This window comes from Myotis yumanensis, unplaced genomic scaffold, assembly GCF_028538775.1.
Source record: "Myotis yumanensis isolate MYYU_CA2020_CCGP unplaced genomic scaffold, mMyoYum1.0.hap1 SCAF_6, whole genome shotgun sequence".
Lineage (NCBI taxonomy): Eukaryota > Metazoa > Chordata > Mammalia > Chiroptera > Vespertilionidae > Myotis > Myotis yumanensis.
In genome coordinates, this window is record NW_027223757.1 from 10,334,736 (window position 1) to 10,348,014 (window position 13,279).

The window sequence follows — 13,279 nt, forward strand, 5'->3', positions numbered from 1 at the left end:
CTTGTCCTCAAAGAGCTGATAGACTGTTGGGAGGAGAGGAGAGAAGTTAAGACACTCTACCACACCGCCCCCCACCACCACAAAAAAAAAGACAGAGCCAGCACAGAGCCTTTGGGGGGGGGGGGGCGCACACAGAAGAACATCTGGACCTCCATGTGCAGTGGTATAGGTTGTGCACTGCCCAACTCAAGGTCACCATCACATAAATCACACTTACTCTGGAGCCCCCTGGAAACTCTGAGTGTGGGAGCCTGTGAGACTCTCAGGACAAGCATCTGGGTGTCAGCGACATGTAGGTCTAGAGAAGTAGGGAGGAGTCCTAACTCCTAGAGAGAAGTAGGGAACTGCTGAGAGTGATGGGATGATGCATTTCCTGCTGTGAGAAGGGCTGAGCTCTCCAGTGGAGGTTCAGGAGAAGGAGTCACTGATTAAAGTGTGTTCCATTTGGGGTCATTCATGTTACTTCCCAACCCACTTACAGTAACCACAGTGACTCCCAGGGCCTTATATGATCTGTGGTCTCCAACTCTCACCTCTCTCAATTCACCACCTGCCACTTCCCTCTCCCTACCCCTCCCTCGCTCTATACCAGCCATACTGCTCTCCCATACTGATCTTTGAATGAGCCATACATGTCACGTGCCTACTGCAGGCCTTTGCCCCAGCTGCCCCCTCCACCTGGAGCTATACTCTTCCGGCTGACCAGTATCCAACTTCATCTCTCGATAGTTGCTCAAACTACACATCCTCCGTGACTTCCTTGACCTCCTCATTAATAGCCTCTCCCCACCCGCCAGGCATTCTGGATCTCCGGACGGTCCCTCCACTTGCTCATTTTTCCAAATGACCTTTCATCTTCTGGTAGACTGTGGATTTACTTCCTACCTACTTTAATGCTTGAAGAGCAGGACTCATCAGACTCGTTTCCATGTCTTTAGTTTTCCAGCATCTTCTGCTATAACTTGGTTCTAATTTTCTGAGTATGGCTATTGAGTCAGAAACCTGGAAATATATTTTGATTCAGTGGACTATGATCTGTACGTTTAGAAGATGATGTAAATGCTAATCGAGATCCAGTAGAAACAGAGGATCTGAGTCAACATTATTCCTCAGCCAGTGGTTCTGTACTCTGAATACACACTCATCATGAATAGAAAATATATAGCCATATTCATAACATGCAGTTTAAAAGAAAAGATTAGGGTTTTTGCCATCAAAACTAAAAACCACTTTTAAAATATGCCATCGAATTATTTCATTGAAGTATTGGGTAGTTGAGCAAATACTGAGTAGTGAGGGAAAGGCCTTGGTTTCTCCTCTTGGCTCATCCAAAAACTGTGTGCAGCACTGGATAAGACTCCACATCATCCAAAAGTGCTCCCACCCTCCAAACACATCCTTTATTACATTTTAAAAAATTAAGTGAGAAAACAGAAGTTTTCACATTGCACCAGAACTGTGACTAATGCTACTACTTTCTTTAGCTACCAAGATACTGCCACAGCCCCCTCAGCAGGGGGTGCAGGCTCAGTGCTCGTTTCCAGCAGTGGAGATAGATGTGCACTGATCCCTCCATAACTTTCTCCTCTTTCTTTGTTTGTGCTGACAGCCCAGCATGGGTCTGCGTGACCCCAAAGGGCTCTCTCGCCCACAGAGACCAGGATTTCAGCCTCCTTAACACCAGGCTTTCAGCTACTCAGTAAGCTTTTGTCAGTTTAGGTCACAAATAAGTGAGAAATGTTCCTTTTAATTCTGGAAAGGAAGATACATAAGTCTTCCCTCTATTTTTGTTTCCAACGCAGCACCCTGGAAATAATGACTGAGGTCAAAACCCACATTTCTCTGGAGCTGAGCATCCCGAAACACAGTGCAGAAAAGGCATGCCATTTTTGCAGAGGTGGCCTGATTTTGTTGTGCTGTGGAGCAAAGGACCCTGGCCTTCAAGTCAAGAGGACCCAGAGACAGACAGTTACAGCTATGCCCCTTACCGGGGGGCCCCAACTTGGGCAAGTCCCACATCTTCTTGGAACATCAGAGTCCTCGCCTGAAAGCACCTCTCCCTCCTAGGATTGCCATGGGAACTGAATGGGATGAGGTCTGAGAACATGACCCTCAGAGAGCGATGCCCACAGGGAAAGATCATTTCTGCTCTGGGACTAAATTCTAGCGCTAACATCAAGCCGAGGACAGCAAGATTGGAAAGTCATTGGAAAGAGTTCATTATGACCCGGGTCATCCGGAACAGTGTTTCACTGGCAAAAACTTCCTCCCCAAGGAAGAGCCCTCGCCACACAGGCTCTGTGGAGGTGCCATGGGGATGCCATGGGCAGGCAGGGAGAGCTTCCCAGCCCCAGGAGTTGCTCCCAGGGCAGGGGGGCAACCACCTCTTGGCCGCAACAGGACTCACCAGGTAGCGCTCCTCCTGCCGCATGCTGGGCGTGCGGATCATGTGATTCTGCTCCCCTCTCCAGTCTCCAAATCGACGGAAGAAGTAATTAGACAGAAACCGGTTGACGGGGTCTCTGATGATGTTGATGTAGACAGGCTGGTCTCCTCCAAACCTAACAAGCACACGAACACAGAGACGGTTACAACCCGTCACTTCTGGAGGGAAAGAAACCGCTGAGACAGACACTGTCTCCCTCTAGGTCAGCGGTTCTCAACCTGTGGATCGCGCGCGACCCCTTTGGCAGTCGAATGACCCTTTCACAGGGGTCGCCTAAGACCATCCTGCATATCAGATATTTATATGACGATTCATAACAGTAGCAACATTACAGTTATGAAGTAGCAACAAAAATAATGTTGTGGTGGGGTCACAACATGAACTGTATTTAAAGGGCCAGAAGGTTGAGAACCACTGCTCTAGGTTAACCTGCTATCATCAGACCTGTGTGCTAAGGTACCAGTGAACAATGCAATCAGCAAGCAGTTTCCCGACAGGCATTTTATCATCGTGCAGAAAGAGCCTGTCTGGGGACCTGTGGGGAGGCTGCTGGGACTGTTCATAAAAATGACCTCATTTGTCAATTCTCTTACTAGGTTGTAGGTCTGAGGAGTGGACCAGGCTGTACTGGAGTTTGCATTCCCAAGGTCGGGCGCAGACCACAGGCACCTGGCTAGGCCTCAGTGAGTGTTTGAACTGACTGCTACGTTCTGATCATCTTGCAGGTCAACAGGACATTCCCTACATTCTAATTTAGATGGCCTCAGGCGAGTGCTCTGCCGAACGTGGATCAGGGAGTCAACATTTCTTAAACGTTCACCATTTACCTTATGAATACTGAATTTATCTGTCTCACTGCAGCCTCACAACATCTCAATAGAGTAGGAACCATAATTATCCCTGCCTTCATTTGGGGAAACTGGGGCAGGGAGCGGGTGAGTCACTGGGCCAGGGTATGAATCTGGGTGGTCTGGCTCCAGACTCTGTATTCCAAACCATGGACAGAGGATGCTGGAATTGGTACATGTAAATGGGAGGAATCTCAGGTACACAACAAAAATCAGCATCGTCATCCTCAAGTGACGGCAAAGGATTGCAGATAAAAATACAGCAAATATTTAGGCGTTCCTTTTAAATTCCTCCCACAAAGGAATTGAATTAGACAAATGATTTGACTGCTGGCCAAAGAGCTAGGCCTTCCCAAGACAAAATGACGAGGTTGGCTGAATTTTTCGTAAGGTGCCTCTCCTTTCTCTTTGAACGGCCTGCAAGCCGTGACATGAGCAGCCTAGACAGAACACTCCAGGCTCTGGACAGAGGTCTTGCCCTGGGGACCTCCTGAGGGACCCACAGGCTTCTCTCGCCCTGTGACCCAGTGACCTTCTGATGAGGATGCCTAGACACTCCGTCAGGGGTCAGAAAGAGCTCCAAGAAAACAAACTGATGTAACCTGCTCCCACCTCTACCCAGTTGGCAGACTCTTCACCTTTCAAAACCAGCCCAGAATCCCAGTCACATCCTTCAGCAATTAACTGTGTCCCAGCGTCCATCCCTCTGTCTTCTGCCTCCAAGCCCTGCCTCTAGCACACTGTGTGTACATCTGCCTCTCCCGTCAAACTGTGGACTTCCTGGAGCCAGGAACGATGTCACTGAGTACAGTACATGGCACATAGTAGGTGCTCAACCATGAAGAAATGAATGTCTGCATGCAGGCTTATCAGTTTGCATGTTACTACCAAAATCACAGAGCTTAGTTGTAGGAGGAAAGCTGACACACAGCACCAATCCTTTTTGCGTGTTTATTCATACAATGTTGTCCTCAGCTCCTCTGCATTTTTTCAAGAGAATCTTCAGAGACAAGAATATAAAAAAAGATAAAGAAATGACTCCAATGGTGGAATCTCAGGCACCGGGACATGTGAATGGGATTCAGGAACCTTGAACACAGCATACTGGACAACTTGCTGCTCATGAGTAAGGTGAGCTGTGCCAACAGGAATTTGTCAGTCCCCATATGTGCACAAGATAACGTTAATGCTACCTGAACAACAACTAACTAGTCCCAGAAGTCAGCTGTGCCAATCACCAGCTAACCATCATCATCCTAGATGCATCTTTCTCTTCTAAATGAAATTGTGTTCAGATCTATGATAAATAGCAGCTAAAGTAATAATTCTAGGGCTTAGGAAGACAAAGCATGAACATTAGATGTGAATGCAACTAAGCCCTCGAAATTGTATCATGCTTTAAAACCTCAACTGTACTTCTATGTCATGTGAAGAACGACTAATTAGCAGATGTGTCCAGTCATGGAACTTAATCCCAGCTTCCCACTATGAGATAGTCCTTGGTCTGGCCACAGCCAACCTCTCTTGAAAGCTACAGATGTGAGAATTGACAAGGTTTTGAGCATGGGTGACTTGCTCCTGTTTGCATGTTGTAACCCAATGCAAGAATTCCAGGGGAATTGTCCAAAACAGAAGTTGTAGGCAGTTCAAGAATTTATTGTCAAGTATCAGATAATATAATAGCCTCTCTCTTGCGATTTCTGCAAGAGAGGTGTCTGATATATACCCTCCTTCCCAGAAAGTGACAGTGATAATAGTTTCAGCCTGCCAATTCTCATCCTTTTTCCAGGACACATGGCTCCCTCCCAAACTGCCGAAATCAGAAGGGGCATGTCTGTAATACAAAAGAGGCCAGGGAGAGAGAGAAATGTCTCACCCTCATTCCATTCTCTCTCAGGGTCAGTTTCGCCTCTCAGTAATTTTTAAATTCTGGTCAGAAATCCTGGTCACCCTTAGAGGGTCTCTGAGTCACTGAACCTACTGCCTGCTGCTGATTCCATTCTAGAGGAAGATGCTGTGTACGCCCTGCCCCCACTTCCCACCGCCTTCTTGTTCAATCCCCCGAGAGAAGATTCCACAGCCTCCCTGCAAAGTCCATCCTATGGGTCCACCCCACAGTCGAGGGGTCTTTGTTACACGCACCCCAGATTACTAATCTTCCTTTTGTGGGAACTTCCTTTTGTTTGATCCAGTCCACACAAAGGATTAGCTTCTCTTCATGGGCTTTTACAACTTTTAGACTTTTCAGCTTCAATTTTAATTCCTTTAATGTGAGTGTGTGTGTGTGTGTGTGTGTGTGTGTGTGTGTTTAAAACTCCTTTAGTGTTTGCTCTAATTTGGTCTTTATTGAGCTGTAAAATATTGTGGTGACCACAGCTCATGACAGGGTTGTGTGAACAGGAGAGAGTAGAATCAGGCCATAATTTTGTTTTTCACTTAACAACACACCCTCTTGTCCCTTGGTCACCACAACAATGATTGCATATTTGAAGTTCTCTTTTTAGTTATCCTAAAATAGCAGGGATTTCCCATTTCTTTGGCATTTATTTGTATATAGGTCATATTCACCAACACTTTAATCACTTCTATGGGTCTCCTTCTGGTCCTCTGCAAATTTATCATATTATTTCTATTTTTCTTTTCTTGATGAGAACACAAAGATCCAAAGCAGCATATAATTCTCTAGGAATAATAACTGCATGGTTCTCATTTTTTTCATGCATTTTCAAATATCTCGCTTTGAGGTTTTCTTCCCCCTCTGCTACCTCAATCGATTACCTCTTTGGCAACATTAGTTACCTTTTTGATGAGCTACACAAAGCACCTGGATAAGAATTTTAGGTACACTTTTACCGACACACATCTCTAGAAGGTTCTGATGATCCCAAACAGAAACTCTGTGCCCATTAAACAATAAGTCTCCTCTCCCCCCCTACTCCTAGCCCCTGGTTACCACCATTCCACCCAAAGTCTATCTTCTTTGTAACTTCTGGCCTGAAAGTTGAAGTTATCCTTGTCCTGTTACCTACAATAAAAGATGAAAATACTGAGGCTGGCAGTCCACAGCTTTGATCTTTGTAATGAGGGACGGGACACTTTGAAGTGAGAGAAACGCCCTCCTGGGAAAGCAGATGATTGGGGGCAGATGAGGAGCTGCCTAGGGTGTGGGGCCAGTAGCGGTGGTTATTGAATGGTCCTTTGCTAGAAGCTAAGGCCAGTAATGGACCACTCATGGGGTAGGAAGTCCACCCTCCACCCTCACAATCCTAATAAGTGGACACTTGGTCTTAGCTGTCCCGTATAGGGCCTCCCATCACAAAACACAATCAGAAGAGACTCAGCCACTCTGCTCCCTGTCTAGGGCAGAACATTTATTTAGTAGGAAGTGGAGACAAACAGGGTGAAGGGGGTGGGCAGTTGAGCCACTGGAGTTGGGGTTCTTGCTCAGAGAGGAAGATGGCTTGATAAGACAGGATGTAAGCAGATGACCAGGAGGAAGGTCCTTCCCATGCGCAGGGAAGTGAGCTCAGGGCAAGTCCAGGTTATGCTAACCCTCAGGTAGCCGCAGGGTACACTCACTACAGAGTGAGAAGGGAAGAGTGAGGAAGAGATGGCCATTTTAGGAAGATCAGTTCTGTTGTGCTGAAATGGGATAAACTGAGAGAAATCTCTCATTTTCAAATCAAACTTCTGGGCTCTGCTGAAGTAGGTAAAGAAAGGGGTCACTATCTTTGTCTTCGACGTTTGAGGCTTGGTGACCACTACAAAAGAGAGCTGCAGGGCACAGCATTTAAAAGGATCACTTCGCTAATGAGAGTAAAAACAAAGTCAACGTTTAGAAATAAGAAGTGGAAACCCAACTGTGTTATAGAATTAACTTAGCAAGATCAGATTTGTTTTGTTAAATAATGCCATCAGAGGGCAGACTTTGTTCACGTCAGTAATAAGACTTCCCTTTAAAGAAAGAGACGGAGTGTCCAAAAGGCCATCCCTTGCACAGTGCACCCTGCCAGCTTCTCTAGTGATTGATTTCGTTTTAAATGTTTTGCTTTTGTAAGTTAGTGTTGGTATTGGAGCCATCATCTGAGACAAAAGATGAAATAGAAATGGAAGCAAAGCAGGGTGAGGGGGTCATGGTGAGAAAGGAAGAAGGACATAAGAAAGCTTCAGAGAGGTGGTAGTTTGAAATTATTTAGCACATTGATATCGCCTGTCATTCACTCGGACTATTCTGATAGTACTGAGCTCTGACACAGAACTTCACAACGTTGTCCTTGCAGGACCCAAGTTGGGGGATGAGGGGAATTGTGAATTGAAAAAAGAATTACTGCCCCCCCCCCAAAAGTTTAGGAAACAAACAAACAAAAAGTAGGGGCAGGAGGAAGACAAATTGAGTTGCCTGTCACATTTTTTCCAGTGTGTCGATCTAAGACAAACTTAAAGCCATGCTGTTGATGTTGGGAAGTTAAACCTTTTCAAAAATTACAGTTCTTGAAGTTACTTTGATAACTGGGGACAGACACATGAAACCATAGTATGCAGATATTAAAACTCCTCCTTAACCATCATGGAAAAGAGTTGTATCTCTTAGACCAAGGTAATTTGGACTCAATTCCCCAGCTAGTCCGGGTGGAAAACTCTTGGCCGTGTGTGAGAGAGCACTGCCGCGGGAGCCGCCCCCAATCCATACCAAAGGCCGAAGTTTCGGTGTGCTTGTGTTCATCTCTCCTCTGGCAGGAAATCTTCCCCAACGTAACCACAAAAACACTAGACTGGCCCAATACTGTTGTTTTCCATGGTTGAATTAATAAAACTGGATATGGTGAAATGGTTCCTTCTAGCTCTAAAGCAAGGACAAAGGAGGAATACAGAAGGGTACCTAGATGATGAATAAATGAAATAAGTCAGCTATTGAATAGCCAGAAGCTCACAGGATAACATTTCTCAGAGTGTCTAAACTTCAAGGTAACAATGACCCATTAATGGGGGGGGGCGGGGGGCGGTGTGTGCAGAGAATTAAGGAGCAATTCATTTTGATATAATGCCATACCCTTCAGAAGTTCAGGAAATTCTGGTGCAAAAGAATGTGTGGGGGGAGAGGCCAGACTTTGATTCTTACATTCTGCTCACCAGCAAGTACCTTGTAACACGTCAAGAATGTAAGGAAGATTAGAAATAAAACATCAACAAAGAATATTGGGTTGCAATATCGATTCTTCTCTTAATAACCTCATTATCTTGAAACAAGCCAGCCACATGCCTGTCAGCAATGATCAGGGCAGGTTTATTAGGAGCAGTCAATGATCTCTAGGCGTTACAATTCAAAATATAAAACGCACTTTAAAAACACATGGAAGCCCTCTTAACAAGCCCCAACTCCGTTGTTTCTCTCTCATTGTATATTTTGGGGCGCTTTTTTTGTATGCCCACACTTTGCCCATTTATACCTGAGACATTTTCCTGAAATAAATCTATTCCCTTGAAAAAGAAAAAGGTGATTTTTAACTTCCCATGTTCTGTGAGTAGAACATCGTGTTATAAAGAATGAAAGTTCAATTTGTCATTCTACCCGTTTCCGGAGGTCTTGCACCTAAGGCCCCGGCCCTGTGCATGTGGCTGGGAAGAGGGGTGAGGCTGCTCCCGTGGTTAGCATGAGCTTATTAAAGGAGCAGAACTGGCCAGCTCGGTCTCTGCCTTTGCCTGCTTACAGCCTGGGCTGCCATGCACTGCAGTTTCCATTCGCTGGGTGCTCTCCATCTCTCTGTTTGTCCTGCTTTTGCTCATGCTGGTTCCTGGGCCGCCAATGTCTTCCCCTTCAATCTGTCCAAAGCTGGCCCACCCCTCACATCCCAGCAGAGATGGCTCCTGCTCGCAATGCCCTCCAGTCTTGCTTTTCAGGGTGGAGGGTCCTACCTCCCACTTCCTCTGGAGGAGACCCTGTGATTTTCTCCTCCAGTTCATCACACTTTGTTGCCACTTCTTCATTAATGGGAGAAGAGTTTACAGTTGCCTGAAGGCAAGGACAATGTTTCTCGTTCCCTGCAGAAGCCCCAGTCCTAGGGCAGTGTCCAGGGGGCAGGGGGTCCTCAATAAACATGTGTTTAATTGAACAAAATGGAATGGAGGAGTCACCAGCAGGAGCAGGGCCCCGCCCTCAAAGCATTAGATAGAGACACCAGGAGGCTACCCACAGCAGGAGCCAACCCACGGCCAGACTCCTGCCGAGATGCCTTTCAAAGCCACTTTGACTACATAGAATGTTTTTCTTTCCAGAGAACCTGAAAGGCTTTCCTTCATGTGCTTAGGGCATCCGTATAAGGTGGTAGTGGCAGGAACTGCCCTACTTTACAGATAGAAACACAGAGACCCCCCAAGAGGTTAAACTGCTCGCCCAGAATCACGGTCAGTGAGAAGGTCTAACACCCAGACCAACACTGTTTGCTGCAGATGTGGTGTCTTCTAAAGGTATTTATCTTTTTTCTTTCTTTCTGAATTAAATTAATCAAGATTAAACTCTTGAACAGGTTTTCGACATTAGGGGCCAGGATATAATACAGTCATCGCCCTGGGCCCAGCTCTGCTGCTCCAATTAAGATATGGGCTTTGGCTTGTCATTAGAGTTTTCTCTGTCCTGAGCTCATTACTAAGACTTGCTGCATTGCGATTTGTTTTGGTTGTAAAGATTTGACCCTGAAGCAAGAGTGAAATGAATCAGGTTGGAGGACATGCGGGGTGACGCAGAAGGAAGCTCATGAGAAGAGTAAGGGTCAGAGGGGCCGAGCTCGCCGCTGTACAAGTCATAAAAGGCAATGCCTAAAATAGCTAATAAGTCCCCATTATCTAATTATGTTGAATTATATGTTCTTGGCGGAATGGAAGTGAGAGGCAGGGCACAGACTCAAGACAATCCTGTAGCAAGCAACTTCATAAATGTGGCTGGGAACCAGCTCTCCTGGTGCATGGCCCTGGGCCACTGAGGATAATGTGCAGGTGTCCTATTCACCTATTCCCTGTCCCAGGAACCTTGGTTAGCAAGCAGGCTGGAAACCTCAGGGGAAGCTTGCTTTCAAAGATAAGGCAGCAAACTCCTCTTTGCTGCTTAATAACTTGCTTTGCTGAATCTCATTCTCTTTACACTTAATTTGCACTGGGCCTGGGGTAAGTCAGGGAAGTCCTTTGAAGGCTAAAACCTTCTTCCACCCCCTTAGGTTGATAGGCATCCTGTGGCCAGCAGAGCTGGGAACACTCAGGGCCTTCCTGGGTGCCTGGCCCTCAGGGAGCATTAGGCCAGCACAAGCCAGTAGGACAATCCAGTGCTTTCTATGGACCTGCGAGGTGCTAGTATTTCTACGGGAATAACAGTCAGTTGGTTGATGAGGGAGGCCCAGGGTCCCGGGCTGGTCAGTGGATCTGTCTCTGGACCTAGTGCTCTGCCAGGGGTACAGCTGTGAGCTCAGACATGGGCCAGCGAGAGGAGAGGAAGAATCTGAGGACTTCCCATTCACAGCAAAGCCCAGTGACAAGGGAGCCCATGCAAATGAATCCCTGAGTAAGAGAATGCCCAGAACTCACAATTAACAACTTCACAAATCAAGGGTCTAAAAACTTAAATTTGAAAAATTTACATTATTATCAGAAAGTCCCTGCAGACGAAGAAAAAACAGATTCCTAAAATACCCCATCAGCATCAAACATGCAAGGCTTAGCCTAGTCAGGTGAGTATTAAACAGGCAGGCACTTCACCACTAGGTCATTTCCAGAGTCCTGTGTGGGTTCAAGTTGTACAAAAATGTGCAATTAAATATTTCTGTTAAAATGCTTGTGTCTTGCCCTAGCTGGTTTGGCTCAGTGAATAGAGCATCAGCCTTTGGACTGACGGGTCCCGGGTTCGATTCTGGTCACGGGCACATGCACAGGTTGCGGGCTCGATCCCCAGTAGGGGCATGCAGGAGGCAGCCGATCAATAATTCTCTTTCATCATTGATGTTTCTATCTCTCTCTCTCTCTCCCCCTTCCTCTGAAACCAATAAAAATATATTTTAAAAAATAAAATAAAATACCCATGTCTTACTTCCCAAATTATGTCTTTTAGTACAAAATCTGATTTTTTAAAATAAAAGAACTATCAGGTAAAATGGCTTCTCATTAAAGATAATTTCAACTTTTCATAAGATTTGAGATTAGTATTTTAGAAAGAAATGAAGCTTTTGTCCAAATATTTCAAATTTTTGACCCCTTCACAGCAAAAATAACAGGATTAAAAAAGGCTTTTCAAAGGCGATTACACCACCTTGGAAATGAAGGTAGATTTTAAAGTAATTGTTTGTTAGAAGGAGTCTAAGTCCTGAAAATAAATGGAAAAGAAAACCATTAAACGGGAAAATATCTTACCTTGAGAAGTTGAGGAAATGAACATGTCGAGTAAATAAATAGGGCTGTTCGGCAGTACTTATATTTTTAATCAGTTCCATCTATTAAAAAAAGTACAAAATTAGCATATATAGGATCTAATTTTCCAAGCCATATTAAGCTAAAGGTTATCTCCCCAACTCCTTTCATCCTCCCTTACTACCTCCTGGACTGGAGCCAAACAGCTGTGTTTTGTGCAACATTTATGAACTTGACTTACGGCTTCTTACTGAATAAAACAGTGCTGTCCAGATTTATAGTCCTGTATTTAATTTAGTTGATTGCTACCATGAAAACAATGTGACAGAATAATTAATTTTAACTGGAGAAGTCAGTGTATTGCTGTTCAAAAATGCAAATAAGAAAAATGCCTTTAATTCCTTCCATTAAAGTCACACCAAGACAAGAGGTTAATCATTATGTTATATTTCTATAAGGATATTAATGGGAGATGCAGAAATATTTGAAAATCATTTTGCAGAATTTAAAAGTGGGAGTAAAATGAGACAATGCATCATTGTTTTTTCTCTCTGAGTATAAACATTTACAGTAAAGCCAATATTTCATAGGAAACACACAAAACCCCCCAACGTCTTGGGTTCTGGTGGGTGGTCATCTGAATTATTTATTTACCATTATCGGCAAGGCAAGACGTAGTTTATATTCATATAAACTAACATTTATGGTCTTCTGGAACATGTCACGATACAGAAAACATTCAGTAAAATCTCTTAGAAATTCCAAGCATTCTTATGACTCCCTGGCTTCCTAAATTCTACTTTCCTTAGATTTCCTAATTGGCTCCATCAAAACTGACACACTGTGGAATTTTTAAGAGGCACATTGAAAATGGCTACTCTGGAAGTACATCATAAGTCCAGCATTTCATATTTTATGAATTAGTTCAAGTTGAAAACTGGAAAGAAAAACAGGCATTCACATGGTAAGTGCGGCAGCAGCAACAACAATAAAACCAGAGCTTGCAACTCCACGTGTCTCAAGCAGGAGAGAGAGCCTGGTCTTGCCTTGGTGCCTCCTGTCTAGTGTACAGTGACACACATACAACGCTCAGTAAATATCTGTTAAATAAATTAACTCCCACTAGTACATGCTTTGTAGATGCTACACTCGGATGCCAACGTCTGGTCCTTTTATTAGATATTCATACTCACAATGGTTGTTTGAAGATATGAAATTGAATTTTAAAGTAAATGACTTGCCGTTTCAAAACCCTGTGCTTTTGTTTGTCAGTGGCGGACACGGGTAAATAATGATCTGTCTAGGCTTGGGCATAAAAGGAAATTGAAATCTGGCTCTTTACTGTTTACCCTCTCACCCTCCCGCCCCCCTCCACAAGCCCTTGGTGCTTGTTTTTGGTAATAAAACTTCTTGCTTAGTCACATCGCAGATTTTAATTTTTGATGGATCGACCAATAGAATTATTGATTTAGAAGCACAACCAAATGTCCCTGAGAATGTCTGCTTGGAAGCATAACTCTTCACTGTGTGTATGTTTAATATAAACACCACTTAATGCCTTAATCTCTAGACAATTTTTATTCAGATATTTCTCTGC

The 13,279-nt window shown here is 44.6% G+C and overlaps 1 protein-coding gene across 5 annotated transcripts in view; it reads right to left on the bottom strand.

The window, feature by feature from the left end:
- Positions 1–13,279, bottom strand: part of UST (uronyl 2-sulfotransferase) — a 264,274-nt gene that overhangs the window by 92,109 nt on the left and 158,886 nt on the right. For all 5 annotated transcript variants that reach the window (XM_070417497.1, XM_070417500.1, XM_070417499.1 and 2 more), the window contains exons 4-5: positions 11,686–11,765; positions 2,408–2,561 (exon numbers count right to left, since the gene is read on the bottom strand). In XM_070417497.1, the coding sequence (XP_070273598.1) occupies positions 2,408–2,561; positions 11,686–11,765 (234 nt within the window). The remainder of the gene's footprint in view (positions 1–2,407; positions 2,562–11,685; positions 11,766–13,279) is intronic.